The sequence below is a fragment of the Wallemia ichthyophaga genome (assembly GCF_000400465.1).
Source record: "Wallemia ichthyophaga EXF-994 unplaced genomic scaffold scaffold2, whole genome shotgun sequence".
NCBI lineage: Eukaryota > Fungi > Basidiomycota > Wallemiomycetes > Wallemiales > Wallemiaceae > Wallemia > Wallemia ichthyophaga.
The window spans coordinates 326,093-345,368 of NW_008806275.1; the positions used below are offsets into that span (position 1 = coordinate 326,093).

General features: G+C 42.4%; 8 protein-coding genes across 8 annotated transcripts; all 8 read left to right on the plus strand.

Annotated features, from left to right (window-relative positions):
• Positions 1-84: 84 nt before the first annotated feature.
• Positions 85-4,387, plus strand: J056_002130 (Chitin synthase 5; the record flags this gene model as incomplete). Its single annotated transcript, XM_009267994.1, has 4 exons — positions 85-388; positions 440-1,586; positions 1,635-3,362; positions 3,406-4,387. 4 exons carry the CDS (start codon positions 85-87, stop codon positions 4,385-4,387), a joined length of 4,161 nt encoding a protein of 1,386 aa, XP_009266269.1.
• Positions 4,388-5,642: 1,255 nt separating this feature from the next.
• On the plus strand, positions 5,643-6,421 carry J056_002131 (Proteasome assembly chaperone 2; the record flags this gene model as incomplete). The annotated part of the gene is made up of 3 exons (XM_009267995.1): positions 5,643-5,918; positions 5,960-6,299; positions 6,348-6,421. The coding sequence occupies 3 exons, from the start codon at positions 5,643-5,645 to the stop codon at positions 6,419-6,421; spliced, it is 690 nt and encodes a 229-aa protein (XP_009266270.1).
• Positions 6,422-6,444: 23 nt separating this feature from the next.
• Positions 6,445-10,900, plus strand: J056_002132 (uncharacterized protein; the record flags this gene model as incomplete). The annotated part of the gene is made up of 7 exons (XM_009267996.1): positions 6,445-6,948; positions 6,998-9,914; positions 9,962-10,077; positions 10,124-10,224; positions 10,267-10,485; positions 10,532-10,661; positions 10,709-10,900. The coding sequence occupies 7 exons, from the start codon at positions 6,445-6,447 to the stop codon at positions 10,898-10,900; spliced, it is 4,179 nt and encodes a 1,392-aa protein (XP_009266271.1).
• Positions 10,901-11,021: 121 nt separating this feature from the next.
• J056_002133 (Amidophosphoribosyltransferase) lies at positions 11,022-12,850 on the plus strand (the record flags this gene model as incomplete). Its single annotated transcript, XM_009267997.1, has 3 exons — positions 11,022-11,191; positions 11,234-11,400; positions 11,451-12,850. 3 exons carry the CDS (start codon positions 11,022-11,024, stop codon positions 12,848-12,850), a joined length of 1,737 nt encoding a protein of 578 aa, XP_009266272.1.
• Positions 12,851-13,016: 166 nt separating this feature from the next.
• Positions 13,017-15,522, plus strand: J056_002134 (Protease KEX1; the record flags this gene model as incomplete). Its single annotated transcript, XM_009267998.1, has 2 exons — positions 13,017-13,562; positions 13,612-15,522. 2 exons carry the CDS (start codon positions 13,017-13,019, stop codon positions 15,520-15,522), a joined length of 2,457 nt encoding a protein of 818 aa, XP_009266273.1.
• A 524-nt stretch (positions 15,523-16,046) lies between these two features.
• J056_002135 (Glucosamine 6-phosphate N-acetyltransferase 1) lies at positions 16,047-16,928 on the plus strand (the record flags this gene model as incomplete). The annotated part of the gene is made up of 2 exons (XM_009267999.1): positions 16,047-16,290; positions 16,465-16,928. The coding sequence occupies 2 exons, from the start codon at positions 16,047-16,049 to the stop codon at positions 16,926-16,928; spliced, it is 708 nt and encodes a 235-aa protein (XP_009266274.1).
• A 269-nt stretch (positions 16,929-17,197) lies between these two features.
• On the plus strand, positions 17,198-18,504 carry J056_002136 (Calcium-binding protein -like protein; the record flags this gene model as incomplete). Its single annotated transcript, XM_009268000.1, has 7 exons — positions 17,198-17,299; positions 17,365-17,425; positions 17,475-17,869; positions 17,919-17,978; positions 18,023-18,250; positions 18,298-18,417; positions 18,463-18,504. The coding sequence occupies 7 exons, from the start codon at positions 17,198-17,200 to the stop codon at positions 18,502-18,504; spliced, it is 1,008 nt and encodes a 335-aa protein (XP_009266275.1).
• A 124-nt stretch (positions 18,505-18,628) lies between these two features.
• On the plus strand, positions 18,629-19,265 carry J056_002137 (Free methionine-R-sulfoxide reductase; the record flags this gene model as incomplete). Its single annotated transcript, XM_009268001.1, has 3 exons — positions 18,629-18,736; positions 18,788-18,860; positions 18,910-19,265. The coding sequence occupies 3 exons, from the start codon at positions 18,629-18,631 to the stop codon at positions 19,263-19,265; spliced, it is 537 nt and encodes a 178-aa protein (XP_009266276.1).
• Positions 19,266-19,276: the final 11 nt, after the last annotated feature.

A 19,276-nucleotide genomic window follows, 5' to 3' on the forward strand; every position in this document is an offset into this window, starting at 1 on the left:
TATCGACTTATATTGGTTATATATTCACTCTCCTCTCTTCATTCCCCGCTTTTCACCTCTTTTCAGCCTAAAACATTCTCTTAAATGGCTGATAACTCGAGGCCACCATTGAAGCACCTGTCTTCTTCTTTCAAGTCTGGTGATGACAGCGATCCCAATCTCAATATCAACGATCAGCCCATCCTCGCTCCTACTGTCAGCTTTCAATACACCAACGATCAAGACCCTGAAGCTGCCTATAAAATACACACCGATTCAGCCTTCAAAAGGAAACGCTCCCTCGTCAAGCCTGAACGCGAACGCCCTGATCCCAACCACAGACTGTTTCACTATCGTAACAGAGCCGCACATCTAGATCAGTCTGGTCACGGTGGCGTTAAAGCTTCTTGTGAGCTCTGTTTCTCTTTCTCAATCACTTCCCTCTGACTTACACTTTCAGCCACCGGCGCTTACCCCCAGCAATCCTCCTCTCCAGGCGTACGCCGAGGCAAATCCGTTCTAGGCAGACAAGACCCCGGTCCTGGTCTCTTGCGGAGGCAGACTAAAAAGTACAACTCTATTATTGCTCCCGTCGAAGCTGAGAATGCCCCGACTGGAAAAGAACCCACGTCAACCTCCACCTTCGGCTACGCTTCTATACCTGGCCCAAAAGGTCCGTGGATGCTTTATTGCTTCATTATCACATGCTTCATTCCCAATTTCCTTCTCAAATTATGCGGTATCAACACTCCAGAGCGTCAAAGGGCTTGGCGTGAAAAAATTGGCTTGTTGGGTGTTATTGGTTGTTTGATGGCTTTAGTTGGTTTTATTACTTTCGGGTTCACTCAGACTGTTTGTGGTGTACCTCCTCATCGTTATCAAGTTGGTCACATCGATAATGGTAACCTCGTTGTGAACGGTATATCGTACAGTCTCAATACCTGGAAGCATCCTCAAGTTAATGGCTGGTTTGATAGTGATGAGAATTCAAACGTTCTCTTTAATGGTCCCATGCCTGCTTCTGGAATGGACGCCTCCTTTCTCTTTCAAAGAGTGAATGAAAACTGCAAAGATATCATTACTCCAGCAGATAATACTGGCATTGATCACTCCGGTAATGATATGTCATGGTATTTCCCTTGTCAACTTTTCAGCCCTAATGGGACAACCACCCCCAATCTTTCCAACTATACCGATGATACTCTTTGTCATACTTCTTCCACGGCTAGAGACGCTTTCGACTCCCTTGGTTCAAATGAAGATGTTACCACTGGTCAAATTTACTTTACTTGGGATGATTTACGCGATCCAAACAGAAATTTAATCGTTTATGAGCAAGATGTTTTAGATTTAAGTTTGTTAAATTGGTTGGACAGTGCTCAAGTCAATTGGCCTTCGGAGTTTGATGAGTTAAAATCTCCCACACCGGAAGACAAGTTTAAAGGCAAAGATATAACGATGACAATGCAAAGAACTGGCAGAGATGATATCGGTAAATGTCTGCGTGACATTGTTAGAGTTGGTTTCATCGATACTGACACTGTTGGATGTGTTGCTTCTAACGTGGTGTTATACTTATCTCTGATATTTATTATCGGGGTTGTTTCGTATGTTTATTTACTGCGTTGTTTATCCTTCTGACAAATGATTTTAAGCATCAAATGGGCTATGGCGGTCTTCTTTGGTTGGTTCTTATCCTGGAGACTCGGTGTAGGATTCAAAGAAACAAGAGAAGAAAGACACGCGCGAATGAATGCCATTGAGAACTGGTCAGATGATATTTACAAACCAGCTCCAAATAAATACAGGCCTTCAGCACCTCCTAACAACTCCAAATCCAATCCTTTTAGTAAAACTACAGCAAAGTTATTACCAAAGTCTAGCAGATTCACTCCTGCGCAAGAGAAACCAACATTCGTACCTGAGTTGAACAAACGCGCGAATAACTTTACTACATCAAATTCAAAAAGTTTTCTTGGCTCTTCAATCTATAGCCCTCCAGACTCTCCAAACATACGAGGCACACAAAGCTCAAGTAGTTTGCCATTCGCTAGCTCAAAAGAGTTTGTTGACTGGAACAGATCTTCGTCATTAGCTTCTGGCAGTTCAGGTGGATGTCCTTATCCTTTGGTTCAGAATGTTGTCCCACAACCACCATCAGACTATGAACCTCACAACTTCCCGTTAGCTCATACTATATGTCTAGTCACCGCTTATTCTGAAAGTGTTGAAGGTTTGAGAACTACTTTGGATTCCTTAGCTACGACAGATTATCCTAACAGTCACAAGCTTCTGTTGATTATTGCAGATGGTATTGTCAAAGGATCTGGAAACGACATGTCGACACCAGACATATGTCTTAGTATGATGAAAGATTTGGTTTTACCCAAGGATCAAGTTGAAGCCAACTCTTTTGTTTCAATAGCTGATGGACATAAAAGACACAACATGGCTAAAGTTTTTGCAGGATTTTACGATTATGATGAGTCAACAGTCGAGCAAAACAAACAACAACGTGTACCGATTATTCTCGTCGCAAAAACTGGTAATCCACTTGAAGCTAAGGAGGCTAAACCTGGTAATCGTGGTAAACGTGATTCACAAGTATTGCTCATGTCTTTCCTTCAAAAAGTCATGTTCGACGAACGCATGACGACATTTGATTTCGATTTCTTTAACACTATTTGGAGACTTACAGGTGTTTGTCCCGACAGATATGAAACTTGCTTGATGGTTGATGCTGATACGAAAGTTTTCCCTGATTCACTCACAAGAATGATGGCATGTATGGTAGTCGATCCCGAAATCATGGGTTTATGTGGTGAAACTAAGATTGCAAACAAAGCACAAAGCTGGGTTACTATGATACAAGTATTTGAGTATCACATTTCTCATCACTTGGCAAAGGCTTTCGAATCAGTTTTCGGTGGTGTTACTTGTTTACCTGGTTGCTTTTCTATGTACAGGATTAAGGCTCCAAAGGGTGGTCAAGGCTATTGGGTACCAGTTATCTGTAACCCGGATATTGTTGAGCACTACTCTGAAAACATCGTCGATACACTTCACAAGAAAAATTTACTGCTCCTCGGTGAAGATAGATTCTTGACAACGTTAATGCTTAGAACTTTACCAAAGCGCAAGATGATGTTCTGTCCACAAGCAGTTTGTAAAACTGTTGTACCGGATGAGTTCAAGGTCTTATTATCACAAAGAAGGAGATGGATTAACTCAACCGTTCATAATCTGTTTGAGCTCATATTGGTTAGGGATTTATGCGGAACGTTTTGTTTCTCCATGCAATTCGTCGTCTTTATGGAAATGGTCGGTACGATGGTTTTACCAGCTGCTATTACGTTCACCGTTTACATCATTGTCCTCGGAATGTGGGTGAGGACTCATTAGATTTGCATTACTGACACTTTTTAGTATTCCATCTGAACGTACCCCAACGATCTCACTTATTTTGCTCTTGATCATTCTCGGTTTACCAGGTCTTCTTATTGTTCTGACATCGCGAAGACTAGCCTACGTTGGATGGATGATAATCTATCTTTTCTCGTTGCCAATATGGAACGCTATCTTACCAGCTTACTCGTTCTGGCATTTTGATGACTTTTCGTGGGGTGCAACTAGACAAATTGAGGGTGAAGGTGCCGAAGAGTCGCACGGAGATAAAGAAGGAGAATTTGATCCATCACATATCATTATGAAACGTTGGGCAGAATTCGAACGTGACAGAAGATATAGAACTGGTACAAACTCGAGAGATTCTACAGATGATGTCAGTAGATCTGCAAGGAGGCATGATTATAGAAGATCGGTGAACAGTAATCACGATGGTGGTGGGTTGACGTTGGATGCTTTGAGAAATCCGCCATCTTCAGCATCAAGAGGTAGTTTGACTGGACCTCCTCTAATTGAATTACCTCAACCACTTTCGACACATTTGAATGAAGCATCTGGTTCTACACCGCCACCCGTATCAAGAATTCCAGAAAATTTAGCAAATTTTGACGAATCAAGTGGAGCAAACAGTGTAGAACAGAAGCCAATGTTATCTTTGAGTCATATTGATTCACCTTTACACGATCAAGATAGTCATCAAAGACTAGCTTCAATACCTCAAAGCGAGTTCTATCAACCACAAGCACAGTCAAATGAAAAGGAATCATTCTTAGAGGATAACAGCCATCTCAACAGACCAGCACTCGGGATTACTCTAATGGATCAAGGGCCTATTGGCGAATCACCCCGAAGAGTAGTCAAACCAGCTCACAAAAGGAGACAGCCAAGCTCGTCATTGGCGCTTGAACAATTGAATCAATATAGTCAACAAAGACGAGATGAAAGGGTGGGTAGCTCGGAGGATATTGATTTAGACGAATCAACTCGTGCATCACAATCTTAATCGACAAATGCAAAGCAATATGATTTGTGAGTCGTCGTATGTGGTTAATGAGCTGAGATAACTTAACTTACGAAACAGACTTCTACTTTATTTAATACTGACAATGTACCACTACTTCTAGTCAGATTTTGCACTCTATTAGCGATTATTTTACAATTTCATCTGGCGTTTTGAACATTAGTCAGGCAAACAGGCTACTTTTGTATTTTTGTTAAATTATGTATCTTCTCAGATATGGCGGAGTATTGCTAAGCTGCGTTGATCATCTCCAATGCTTGATGACTTCAAGATGTGATTAGAGATGGCAAGACAATTTCGCAAGACGATAGTGTCCGAAATCGCTCAAGCATTAAAAATACATCCTCATATCAACCCTCCGCTCTCTATCCACCGAGTTGGATTTCTCTCTTAACACCTATCTCATTTCAGATGGTGATTTGCGACTTTTGATGATCTCCATATAAAAGAGCTTGAATGATAGCTCTGACAGAAACGAATATGATTCTACCTGATTTGTATCCCTGGCGCTCCAGAATTGAGCCCTGCACGCTGATCGGAAGCAATTATCCGAAATCGCTCAAGAGCACGCTATAGGATGAACATCGACATTTAAGCGCTTAATCCATGAAAGTAAAATTTCCGCGATTTATAGAGATCCTAAGTACCTAAGATAATCAATTTTCCGGGCTCTATAAACACGTAAAACATTTTACGTTGCGTGTCGTCTACAGGACTTACTTTTGGTATTAGGGAAAAATATCACTACTCAGCATCACTTTACACTTGAAAGAAGCGATTTGGGTATAGAAAAGGAGGGGTCAGCATAACTCTGAAATCGCGACTTTGGCTTCACTTGATGCATTTCGAGATTTTAAGTAATTGGGGATTTGAAGGCACTTAAGGGTCCTTTGTAATCGTTGAAGTCAAGATAATAGGAGTTTGTGTTTTTAATACCGAATTGCACTCTTTGCAGCATCTAACATTTAGGTGGATGAATGCCGAGTACATGCTGCGTTATCCATGAAAATCGTACCTGCAAACGTCTCAATTAGCTGATGATTACAGAATTTTGATAAGTGTGCTCGAATTGGCAGCATTCACTGTGCTATAGCGAACTTAAGCACGTCATTTTATAAGATTGCAGCGTCATTCCAACTCTAAAAGCTTAACTATTGTACCCAATAATACATCAGAAAAGATATCACACCCAAATTATATACGTTTGGATTCACCTCCCTATAAACCCAACTACCACATGTCTTTTATCAAGTACGAAACCAATTTCAACGAGAACGAATTGAAGGGGAAGACGTTGATTTTGCCATCGATCAGTATAGCGAATGTACCGCAATTAGCTATCGAGCTGCTGCTGAACAACCATTCGAATGAGTTAATTGGTAGGTTCAACAACGACGGCTTCATCCAAGTTGCGGGTGGATCTGCTAGTGGCTTGGTAACTCCCTTGGAATTGCGTAGGCTGCAAAAGTGCAGCGATGTCTTCATAATCGACCAGCGATCACCGATACTCAAAGTAAGCACTCATTATCTGTTAAACGGAGCTGACGAGTACAGAGCCATAAGAGTACATTCGTAGATAATCTTAAGGTTTGGGCAGAGAGGCTGGAGCTCGACGTAGTCGTTCTATCTTCTGCAGATTCAGCTGCGAGAAGCGACAATGAGATCATGTCAAGCCAGCTGAAGCAACTGTCTAATAAGGAAGCGAAATACGATAGCAGGATAAGCGTTTTCGAGCCGCTTGAATTAGGCAGCGCTAATGGATCTGGCCTGCTCAAGTCTTACTATACCAACATGAAGAAAGCGTGTGCGTTGTGTCTGTTCACAACTGAAGGAGACAACAGGCCTGATGCCCATCTCCTCGTAAAGGCGATTTCAAACGTACTTGGCTTGGAAGGTATGTGAGCTCAGCGATAACGTCAGATTTGTGTTAACGCAGCTACAGCGGTTGAATTAAAGGATCCTGGGCATTGGGATGGGCTTTTTGGACGCTTATATGATATTAAATTATTTGGCTGAGATGTTTGTTCCTTGTATTTTCCATGTCTTCTCTTTTGCTTGAGAACTACGAATATTACGATATGCCCAAAAAGCGCTCGCTGAAACCAGTGAACCGTGGCTTTGCAACTACATCCGTACAAAAGAAGCCTGAAGATCCTAAACCTGTCGTTGAGGCCCCGCAAGCTCCCGCGCCCGAAGACAGGCCGTCGACACCGCTTTCAACGAGCCAGCAACCCATCAACGACGATATCGTGCAGCAGTACTACTCCAAGGTACTCAAGGATGTTGAGAGGAACGTTAAAGGTATTGATTATGATAGAAAGCTCGCGAAACAGCTCCCAACTCTTCAGCTTAATGATATCAACTACAAAGAATTCGTACCGACATTCAGCTGCGACGATAGCCACATAGACAGTAATGACAAGATATTTCACAAGCTTGGAGTTACTTACAATACTTTGAAGAGGCTGGGATTCACCCATTCGCTAGTAGTTGACTCTTTTAACGCTACAAACTCATTTGACCTGCAAAACGCTTTGGTATGGGTGAGTACTACGTGCTGCAATTACAATAACTTCTCACTAATCTCCGCAGCTTGCATTCAACGTCTCTGATGAGCAACTCAACGATACTGCGTACACGACAATTCCGCCTTCTCCTCCGAAACCACTCCCAACGCCTACTCCGCCAGCCTCTTCAACGCCCAAAAAGACTTCTGGTACTGCTAGTCCCTCGTTGACCCCTTCCAAGCCCAGCAAACCCGCCTTCGATGTTCCTCAAATTACCCTGTCCGATGACGACCAACTCGAGCCTACACAAGCATACGTCCGCTTCAAGCTGGAGCTCGACGATGCAGAGCGGGCTGCAGGTATCGTCAAGAAGAAGAAAAAGTCTAAGGCCGATGACTGTTCTGATCCGCAAGTGATAGCTTTAAGGGCAGTTGTCGATCAGTTGCAAGGAATGTATCTATTTGATAAGAAAGACGCCGACAATGCTTACAGGGAACAAAGAAATGAGCTCGACAAGGAGCTTCTCCAAGAACGACTGAAACAACCGCAACCACAGCATCAACAGCAACCACCTTCACCCACGCAGGAGAATAAAAAATCTGCTGATCCTGTTGAAGAAGACATGGGCGATCTCTTCAAGGAAGAAGAACAAGAAGAGCTCACACCTAGCGGTAATCCTATGCCTGTCATTGACATGACTCTTCCAAGACAAATATCTGCGCGCTCAATGCCAAAGACTATCGTTGAAGAAACAATCATCAAGATCGACAAGTCTGCTCAGTCTTACTTTTTGATCGTATCTAAGGGATCTCGTGCTATCAGAGCATCAGGTTTTGTTCAATGGGGTTTAGAGTTTCAATACGCACGTGATGAGCACGAGATGGTTGACGTCGGCTGCCAGAATGACACACAGGCTATTAATTACGTCGCGTTGATGCTACTTCACAAGGTTTATCTCAAGCATCCAGCGGCATGTACTTTCAAGCACTCACAATTCCCACTTTCATTCCAGGAGCTGTGGGCAGAAGTTGAGAACAAGCGTAAAACTGAGGAAAGCGCTAAACAGAGCGAGGAATACCTAATGCTGAAGCAATACTTTGATGAAAAGATGGAAAGTGCACCATCTAAATACAAATCGACACCAAAAGCGACCAAAACCAACGCAACTGATGGAGAATCTCTTTCACACTCCCAAAAGAACTCTGTATCGAGAAAAGACAGCAAGTTGCAGGAAATCTTTGAACAAAGGCAGCGAACAGAAGCTTATCAAACCATGTTACAGTCGAGAAATACACTTCCAATAGCTTCCTATCGTGAGGAGATCCTTAACACAATCAACTCCTCACAGGTCATGGTCCTCAGTGGTGAAACTGGCTGTGGCAAGTCTACCCAACTTCCTGCGTTCATTTTAGAGGATGCTCTGAGCAAGGGCGAAAAATGCAAGATCTACTGTACCGAGCCTAGGCGTATATCTGCCATATCCCTTGGATCTAGAGTTTCTGCTGAGTTGGGTGAAAAGCCGGGTACTTTAGGTGGACCGGAGTCTCTTGTCGGTTATGCCGTACGATTGGAGAGCCATATTGGTAAATCGACGCGACTGGTATATGCCACGAACGGTATTGCATTGCGTATGCTTGAATCAAGCAATGGTCCAGACGGAAAGAGTGCCTTTGATGATCTCACTCATATTGTCATTGACGAAGTACACGAGCGCTCTATTGAGTCAGACTTTTTGCTCATCGTGCTGAAGTCTTTACTTCAGCAACGCAAAAACCTCAAGATTATTCTCATGAGTGCGACTGTTGATTCCAAAAAAATTAGCTCGTACTTTGGTGGATGTCCTGTTATTAGCGTACCAGGACGTACTTTCCCCGTAGATGTTTGCTATCTCGAGGATGCCATCGAATTTAGTGGTTTCAGAATCGATGAAACCTCGCAGTATGCTCGTAACCAATATGACCGAATTGCTAACAAGGGAAAATCACAAATAGCGGAGTGGAACGAGGATGAAGACGATGAAGAGAATAACAGTGGAACATCTACACCAAAGGATCAAAGCGTTTCATCGGCTTTGCCTAAGCTGAGCCCAGACACATTCACGACTCTCAATCTTCTCAACGAGTATTTGATTCCGTATGATCTGATATTAAAGACTTTGGAAAGGCTCAGTACGGATGCTCAATGGATTCATTATTCTAGCGCAACACTCATTTTCATGTCTGGTATGGCAGAAATAAGACGTATGAATGATATGCTGCAAGAGCATCCGCTGTTTGGTGATAGCTCACAGTTTAACATTTACCCGTTACATTCCAGTATTGCCTCTGACAAGCAGGGTGCAGTTTTTGACATACCACCACCAGGAGTTCGTAAAATTGTCATTGCTACAAACATTGCCGAGACTGGTATCACCATTCCAGACGTGACATGTGTCATTGATACTGGTAGACATCGCGAAATGAGATTCGACGAGAAGAGACAGATCTCACGTCTTCTGGATTGCTTCATCGCCAAGTCGAATGCTAAGCAGAGAAGAGGTAGAGCCGGTAGAGTAAGAGAAGGTCTTTGTTTCCACCTTTTTACTCGTGATAGGTTTGAGAATGGGCTTTCCGATCATCCTTTGCCCGAAATGACTCGTCTTTCATTGCAAGATCTCGCTCTCAGGATTAAAATAATGAATGTTCAGATAGGATCATCGATTGAGGACGTACTTATGCGCGCACTGGATCCACCTACCTCGATCAATATCCAAAGAGCGATTTCGTCCCTTATTGAAGTCAAGGCGCTTAAGTCCAATGAAGAAATCACTCCGATGGGTCGCATATTGTCAAGACTGCCAGTCGATGTTCATATTGGAAAGTTTTTATTATTTGCGGTTATATTCGGTTGCCTCGACTCTGCGCTTACAATTGCTGCAACTCTTAACTCGAAGTCACCATTTGTTACGCCGTTTGGTCATGAAACTGAGGCTATGAATGCCAAGAAGGCTTACAACGAAGGTAGTCAGTGATTGAGCTTGCTGTAGCTTTTGCTGACGAACTTTGACCAGGTAACTCTGACTTTGTTATTATTGTCAAGGCATACAATGGTTGGAGACAGGCATTAAAAAATCAAGGATGGGCATTTATGAAGAGGTATTGCGATCAAAATTACCTGAGTTTGCAGGTGAGTGTTGATTTTTCATCATGATTACAACTAACGTGTACCTCAGAACCTCCAATCAATCGAAGAATTAAGAATACAATTAATGTCTTATTTGATTGACGCAAACTTTGTTAGTCTGAATCATAAGCAAATGCGAGAGCTTAATGCGTAAGTAGGATCAGATAAAGTAATTCGCCTCTAACAGCACAGTGCTCGCATGGTTCGCACAGGAAGAGGGTCATTAAAGTTTTTCGATATCCCCGAGGAGCTTGACTATAATGCAGGAGATTATTCCATTCTCCATGCAGCCATTGCGGCTGGACTATTCCCCAAGATGATATCATTAGACTGGTATACGAAGACGATGAAGACGATTCAAAACAATGCGGTAGTTTCTATACACCCTTCATCGCCTAATTTCAAAGTAAAGTGAGTGAGGTAAAAGAAATATCTCAATGAAACTAACTGGGAACAGATGGCAAGAATTTGGGTCGACATTCCTTTGCTATTTCACACTTTTGCAATCGAGGAAGCTTTACGCTCATGAGGTTGCACCTATAGATATCATGGCATTGATACTGTTGTGCGGAGATATAGATTTGAAGGTGAGGAGGGATCAGAGCATGTGAAGAAATCAACTGATAATGTACAGATGACTTCAAACACGATACAAGTACATAACAAAGTGAAAGTATCACTTGATCTACGCACTTGTGCGCTTCTTGCAAGTCTGCGTGAAGGGTTGCAGTCGGCAGCAAACGCAACGATCAGAGGAAAGGAGTGGACGTCGTATCAAACGCACGCATTTAGAACTGCATTAGACGTTTTGAAAGGCACACATTGATGTATTTATCGAGCACAATTTACATATAGATGGTATTTATAATATAAATTGCGTATGAGACCTATCGGTGAGCAAATTTTAAAAAGCAAAGATAGCAAATGAAAGATAGAGGGATGCTAGAATGAGTACCATAGAATGTATTCGGAGCGCCGCTATTGACATATTCAAGCAATTTTTACTCGGAAAAAGAAGAGCCCGCGACTTGAACTTGCACCATCATAAGGAATTGGACATGTGCGGTATAATTGGTCTGGTATTACAAGATACCAACGTAGCTGTGTCACCAGAGCTGTAGGGTGCTTATACTTATTCCGCCTCAGCTGACGGACTCAGTGCTGAAGGCTTGTCGCTGTTACAGCACAGAGGACAAGACGCATGTGGAATAATAACATGTGGACCACGCGGTAGACTCAACCAAGTCAAGTCGAATGGCATGGTACGTGATGTCTTTGACAACCAAGCCATTTCAACTCTCCGCGGATGTATGGGCATTGGTCATGGTGAGTTTTATGGAATTGGCAGTCTCAATTGCTCATTACCGCTATTACAGTTAGATACCCTACTGCAGGATCATCTGCTCAAGCTGAAGCTCAGCCTTTCTACGTCAACAGCCCATACGGTATCACATTCGCTCATAACGGCAATTTAATCAACACAGAAGAACTTAAAGAATTTCTTGATCAAGATGCACACAGGCATATTAACACAGATTCTGATTCTGAGATGTTGCTCAACATATTCGCTGACAACCTCCAACAAACTGGCAAATTCCGTATCAACGAGGAAGATATTTTCACTGCCGTCAGAGACCTCACTCGTACATGCAAAGGTGCATACGCTTGCGTTGCGATGATCGCTGGTTTCGGTATCGTTGCTTTTAGAGATCCAAACGGTATTAGGCCCCTTGGTTACGGTGTTAGAGCTGCTGGAGAGCCAGTCGATGGAATGAAATCACCTCAAGGCGATAAACAAAAGACTGGTCTTGATTATGTCTTTGCTTCTGAATCTGTCGTTTGTGATGCGTTAGGATTCACTGATTGGGTGGATGTTAAGCCAGGTGAATGTATGATCGTTACTAGACATTCAGTATCTAGAAGGCAAGTTGCCGAACCAGCAACATTCGCACCAGATATATTTGAATACGTTTACTTTGCCAGACCTGATTCTGTACTCGATGGTATCAGTGTCTATCGTAGTAGAATGGGCATGGGAGACACACTTGCGGATGGGGTCAGAAAGCAACTTCTCGATAAATCTTTGCCAGACAGTAGTTCAGTAGATGTCGTCATACCTGTTCCAGATACATCGAGAGTAGCAGCATTGCAATTGGCACAGAACCTTCGCATCCCTTACAGAGAAGGTTTCGTCAAGAATCGCTACGTAGGTCGTACTTTTATCATGCCAGGACAGCAACAACGTCGTAAGAACGTTCGTCGTAAATTGAACGCTATGGCACTCGAGTTCTCTGGAAAGAATGTTTTGCTTGTTGATGATTCGATAGTGAGAGGAACAACATCAAAGGAAATTATTCAAATGGCGCGTGATGCGGGTGCAAAGAACGTGTTCATGGCATCTTGTGCACCAGCTATCAGATATTCCAACGTATACGGAATAGACATGCCAAACCGTAAAGAGTTGGTTGCACATGGCCGTACAGAGGAGCAAGTGGCAGAATACATTGGTGCAGACAAGGTAATATTCCAGACACTGGATGGACTGGTAAAGTCATGCAGCAGTCTAAATGAAGATATTCAACACTTCGATTGCTCAGTATTTACGGGCAAATATATCACGGGTGGTGTTGATGTTGCCTACTTGGAGCATCTCGAGAACTTGCGCGCGGATAATGTGAAGAATAAGGTTACGACAGAGGAGGCAGTATCACCAGCCTGTTCTGGACCAATGAATGGAGCGGATGATAACATAGGGCTTGCGAATCAACGTCGTTAAAATTTGCATCTTTTGGGAAATTAAAAAAAAACCTAGAGATATAGAAAAGGCCATTGATTGTAGTGATAGTATTGATTTGTATAAAAAGTAAAATTGATTAAATCCAATTGCCGATTTTCAATTTTCACTGGCTGCGTGCCTTGTTCAGCACTGCCAAGTTGGAGATATGAAGATAGCGCTGCTTCCGCTGATAGCGCATACGCTTGTACACGGCTACAATATACCAGCGCAGAAGAACTATCAGACGCATGATTACTACGTGGTACAAAGTCATCTCGACAGCTCAGAGATGTCGTCGGCGTTGGAAGCGTTCGGAGAAGAATATGGGATGAAATTCGTAGAGAATGTTGGGGAACTGGACAACCACCACTTGTTTAAGGTTGATAAGGGACGCTCGCTCGATGATTTGCACTCTTCATTATCAAAGAGGGATCATTATCCATTCAGATCACTCACATATCAGCAACCACGCCAGAAACTACACAAGCGTGCCCCGTTACACCCAGATACAGATTCTGCCCGTGTGGCTCAGTCGCTCGGTATCAATGATCCAATTTTCGCAGATCAGTGGCATTTGGTTAATGATAAAAAGCCTGAACACTCGATAAACGTTGCCCCGGTTTGGCAGCAAGGTATCAAAGGTCAGGGTGTTAGAGTCGCTGTCGTCGATGACGGTCTCGATATCCATTCAGAGGATCTGTCTCCTTCTTTCGTAAGCTGATTCACTCGCTATTATCCAACTAATTCCTCCACTTTCAAAGTTCCCCGAAGGTTCCTGGGATTTCAACGACCACACCGCCTTACCTATACCCCGCCTGAGAGAAGACTCCCATGGTACTCGATGTGCGGGTGAAATAGCTGCTGCCAGCAATGACGTCTGTGGTGTTGGTGTCGCATATGAATCCAAAGTCGCTGGTATCCGTATCCTATCAACTCCCATCTCAGACGCAGATGAAGCCACTGCATTGAATTATGCCTACCAGCTAAATGATATTTACTCCTGCTCGTGGGGACCTCCAGACGATGGTAGATCAGTTGAAGCTCCCAGTGATCTCATCGCCAAAGCGTTCGTTAATGGTGTACAAAGGGGTAGATCAGGAAAAGGCTCCCTCTTCGTCTTCGCTTCTGGAAATGGTGCTGCTAGTGACGATCAGTGTAACTTTGACGGTTACACAAATAGTATTTATTCAATAACTGTTGCTGCTATTAGCAGAGACGGCACACATCCTTATTACTCGGAAGCATGCACAGCAAATTTGGTTGTCACATATAGCTCTGGTAGCAATGACAGCATTCATACCACAGATGTAGGTGCGAACGCTTGTACATCTAGACATGGAGGTACGTCAGCCGCTGCACCAATAGCAGCTGGTATCTATGCCTTGGTTCTTCAGGTAAGACCAGATTTGGGTTGGAGAGATCTTCAGCATCTCTCTGTTAATACTGCTGAACCTATTAATCTTGAAGAGGATGGTTGGGCTCCTACCGCTGCTGGTAGGATGTACAATAACCGCTACGGTTACGGTAAACTCAACACTGAAAAGATCGTTGACGCAGCGCATAATCACAAATTAGTCAAACCTCAAGCCTGGTATGAAGCTCCAATCGTTAAAATACCGAATGGAGTGAATATTGTCGGTCAACCGCTAAATGGTCAGTGGTACGAAAGCAATTTCCACTTGTCAGCCAATCGTATGCGTCATCACAACATTGAACGACTAGAGCATATTACTGCGACTGTTTGGATTGATCATGACAGAAGGGGTGACATTGAAGTAGAACTAATTAGTCCAAACAATGTGAAGAGCGTTTTAGCTAAACCAAGGAGGTATGATGGCTCTACTGAGGGACTGAATGGATGGAAGTTTATGTCGACGAAACATTGGGATGAGAATCCCGTCGGTGACTGGAAAATTAGGGTTAAGGATGGATTCCACCCAAAGAAGCGTGGTAACTTTAAAGCTTGGTCTATAGGATTCTGGGGTGAAGCCGCAGATGCAACAAAGGCCGTTGATTATGTTTTACCTTTTGAAAGACCAGAAGGGGATTCAGATAACGGCGATGATGATGATGATGATGATGATGATAATTCTAGCTCAGATATGCCAGAGTATCTCGGACCAAGTACAACTTACCAAAGACCAAAGCCAACAGATCATCTTCCTGAAGATCATCATGAAGCAGGCGATGAAATTCCAGAGTCATCATATACCCCGACACCTGATGAAGGATATCTGGACAACTCAACATTCCTACTAAATCATCAAAGTTGGTTGATAGGCGCTGCACTTGCGGGACTTTCACTCGTTGCAGCAGTTGGTACAGTGTGGGTGATTAGAAGAAAGAAAGCACAAGAGTTGGCACGTGCTGATGAAGATAGCCGCGGAGTGTATGCATCACTGAATCAAGGAGGTGGTGATAGTCATAGAATGACAGAATTTTCATCGAATAACGGTGGAAGGACGAGAGAACTGTACGATGCATTCAAACTCGCGGATAGCGATTCGGAGGAAAGTGATGAGGATAATGGTAAAAATGAGGAGTACAAGGATGAGGATGAGACGGAGCGGGGTGATGAATCACAGGTGCTGTATGACAAAGACGATGGCACTGGAAATGTACACAATGAAGCCCAAACTAGCTCAAAACCGTGGAATGAAGAAGAACGGTAATAAACCAAACTTAAAGATAAATTTCTTGTATTAGATGATTTAAATGTGGATTTTACAAACTAATTACAAGTCAGTTAACTTCTTCCATGGCTAGTGGTGTAAAGTACTATTTAGCGGTATTCAACGCAGTTTCAACTGCTGGATGGGCATTAGTGTTGTTCTTGACAATAAAGCACCTCAATGATGGCAGAGTAACAGTTCCTATAACTGAATCACCTGTAACTTATTTTAAGAGTACTTGGAACAGCCAATTTTCATCCAATTTAGTCTCAAAAGCACGTACGACATACTTTGATATTGGAAATGTTGTTCAGATTGTTCAATCAATTGCAATTCTCGAGGTTGTACACGTCGTGATTGGGTTAGTGCGCTCACCACTGCCAACAACAGCGATGCAGGTTGCTAGTAGACTTTACATAGTTTATTATATTGCACCGTTATTCGTACAAGTGAGTCAATTAGTCATATGGCGCTATAAATTGAAAACAAGGTAATAGGCACAATATAACTTTATTTACACGACAATGATAATTGCGTGGTCATTGACTGAGATTATAAGATATTCATTTTACGCTACTTCACTCGTTGGACGCAAATCAAGCGTTTTGAATTGGCTGCGATACACGACGTTCTACGTGCTTTATCCACTTGGCGCAGGATCAGAGGCGACGTTGATAGCGTCTACACTGCCTAAAGGATTACCAAGTAATATAAACTGGCCAGCTTCAGATATTATCAGATCTTGGTTTTTCCTTGGGTGGTGGCCAGGTGCGTTTATATGAGTGGTGGCCAATGCGCGACTAATGAAATAGTAGGACTGTATACTATGTATACGCATATGATTAGCCAGCGCTCTAAAGCCTTATCGAAGGAAAAAACGAAATAAAATGATATTTTGTATTTGCAAGACATAATGCTATGCACCGGGCTAACCTCTTTAAGGCGGACGATCAGCAACCTTGATGGATTTATTATTTAATAGCAATTTGATACCACAGTCAGTAGCTAGCACTCTTCCTGCCGGCTACAGCCTCAGACCCCTTTCATCTGCAGACTACGACAAGGGCCATATCAACCTCTTAAGCGTACTGAGCAAAGCAACAGATCCAGGGCGTCAAGCGTACGTGCAAAGATTCAATTTCCTTAAGAGTATCCCAGACACGTACTATACAATCATTATAACTGATAACGCAGATAAAGTCGTTGGTTGCGGTACCGTTTTACTGGAAAGGAAGTTTTTGAGAGGATTAGGGGTTGTTGGACATATTGAGGATATTGCGGTTGATAAGAACCAGCAAGGGAAGAGCTTAGGGAAGAAGATAATTCTTAGTCTTACGGAAATAGCCCAAAGCCGCGGTGCATATAAGGTAATACTTGACTGCTCTAAGGAGAATATACGTGAGTAGAGATAACGTGGTTTTAAAATATATAATAACTTTGAATAGCATTCTATGAAAAATGCGGGTAAGAAATCGATCAATACGTATTTTTTACTTGCTGATATCACAAACAGATATCAACATAAGGAGTACGAGATGGTTTGTGGTGTTTGATTAGTTGAATCACAATAATAAAACCAATAAGGTACATTACACGTCCCCAGTCACAGCTTACCAGTCAACTTCCGCGTCAAAGCTTTAAATTTATCTTGATTTGTACTTGCACTCGAACAGTCATGAACTTCTTCAAAGCGAGGCCTAAAACGCCTGGCGATATAGCTAAATCTTTGAAAGATTGTTTAAACAAATTAGATTCAAACTTGGATAATCGTAGAAGGGTTCGTTAACCACGTTGGTCGCGTGTATCACGTGTGTCCCTTGGCTCTTTCTCACTTTGAATCAGAACCCGGATGACATTGGAAAGCTATTACAGCAAATGAAACACGTTCTAAACGGTGATGGCGGTGAGTTTTTTGGTATTCTACACTTTAAACGCGCTAATTGAATCAATAGATTCACATCCTCAACCAGAAGCTATTGCTCAATTAGCACAGGAAGTTTATGCCTTGGATTTGTTACAACTTCTTATAAAGAAGATTGGCAAATTAGAATTCGAGGCTAGAAAGGAAGTTACTACGGTTTTCAATTGTTTGCTTAGACGTCAAATTGGTCTGAGGTATCCAACCGTCGAATACATCTTAACAAAACCTCAAGTGCTTTTCTTGACTTTGGATGGTTACAATGATGAAGACGTTTCTCTTAATACTGGTATGATTTTAAGGGAAATGCTCAGACACGAAGCTTTGGTCAAACTGTTACTTTACGATGAGCAGCACTTTTACACCTTCCCTAAGTATATAGAAACTACCACTTTTGGCGTTAGTTGCGACGCTTTTAGTAATTTCAAGGTATGTTATCATGTTTCATCCCTATTCTTACACTTTAACTTTCTTAAAGGAATGCCTCACTCGTCACAAAGCTTTAGTGGCTGAGTACTTGGAACTCAACTATGATAGAGTTAGTACTTGAACTCCAATTCCTTCTCTCCTAACACACCGCAGTTCTTCTCAAATGATCCTCATCAATTATCCTACAACACCCTGATAAACTCAAATAACTATGTCACTAAGCGTCAATCACTCAAGCTACTCGGTGAAATTCTTCTTGACAGATCCAATTTCAACGTTATGACGCGATATATTTCATACGAGAACAATCTCAAGGTCATGATGAATTTACTTAGAGATAAGAGTCGCAACATACAATTTGAAGCATTTCACGTTTTTAAAGTGGGTGTGGTTAGACTAATTTTACTCTCTAACAGTCATTTCATTAGGTTTTCGTCGCCAATCCAAAGAAAGCTCCCACTATAGCAGCAATATTACGTCGAAATAGAGAGAAGCTGATAGTCTTCCTCAAGGAATTCCATAACGATAAAGATGACGAAGTGTTCACTGTAAGCCTTTCGCTGGACACCAACACCACGCTAACCCAAGCACAGGATGAGAAAATGTTTTTGATTCACAACATAAACGAACTGTAAGCAACTATCACATGATTAAACGATCCACAACTGCATTTATACACATTTAATATATCAATAAATTCCACTCCGGCGGGTTTTTTTTTTATAATGTCATTCCGATACTGTGAACATTGTGAGCATCATGGCCCATGCCGATGCAGCTAGTATAGACACAAACAAATCAAAACAAGAAATATATGATAGCATTATAGAAAATCTAGCTAGTCTGTTGGCTGGGAGAAGCAACTGGGTGCGTTGATTGCGCTGCCGAGGTTCTATTGCAAGTTGACGCTACTTTAAGATCAGTAATCTTTCAAACGCTGCTTCAATACTCTTCTGGACATTAAAAGAAATCAACCAGGTCAATTGGGCAGGTTAGCTAAACACAAAATTCCACCAATACCTGCCACTCACCCAGTACAGGCTTCTACATTCACAACAAGTCAACAAACATCTTAGAGCTCGGTCCTTTCCACGGATTACCTGCGTGCCAAACTATCAAAGCTGAAGTCAATAAGGGCATTTGTGCAGATACGTTCTGCAATGCTAATCCGATCTTAGTACCAAACGTGGACGAATATCCCGGTAAACACATTGCATGCGACTCAACAACTAAATCTGAACTAGTCGTACCTCTATTTGCATCATCTGGTACTTGTGTCGGCGTTATGGACTTTGACAGTCTCACTCTCAATGGCTTTGAAGAGGTTGATAAGGTCAACATGGTCAAAATAGCATCATTACTCGCAAATCATTGCGATTTTACTAGTTTATTATAAATTAATCTAAA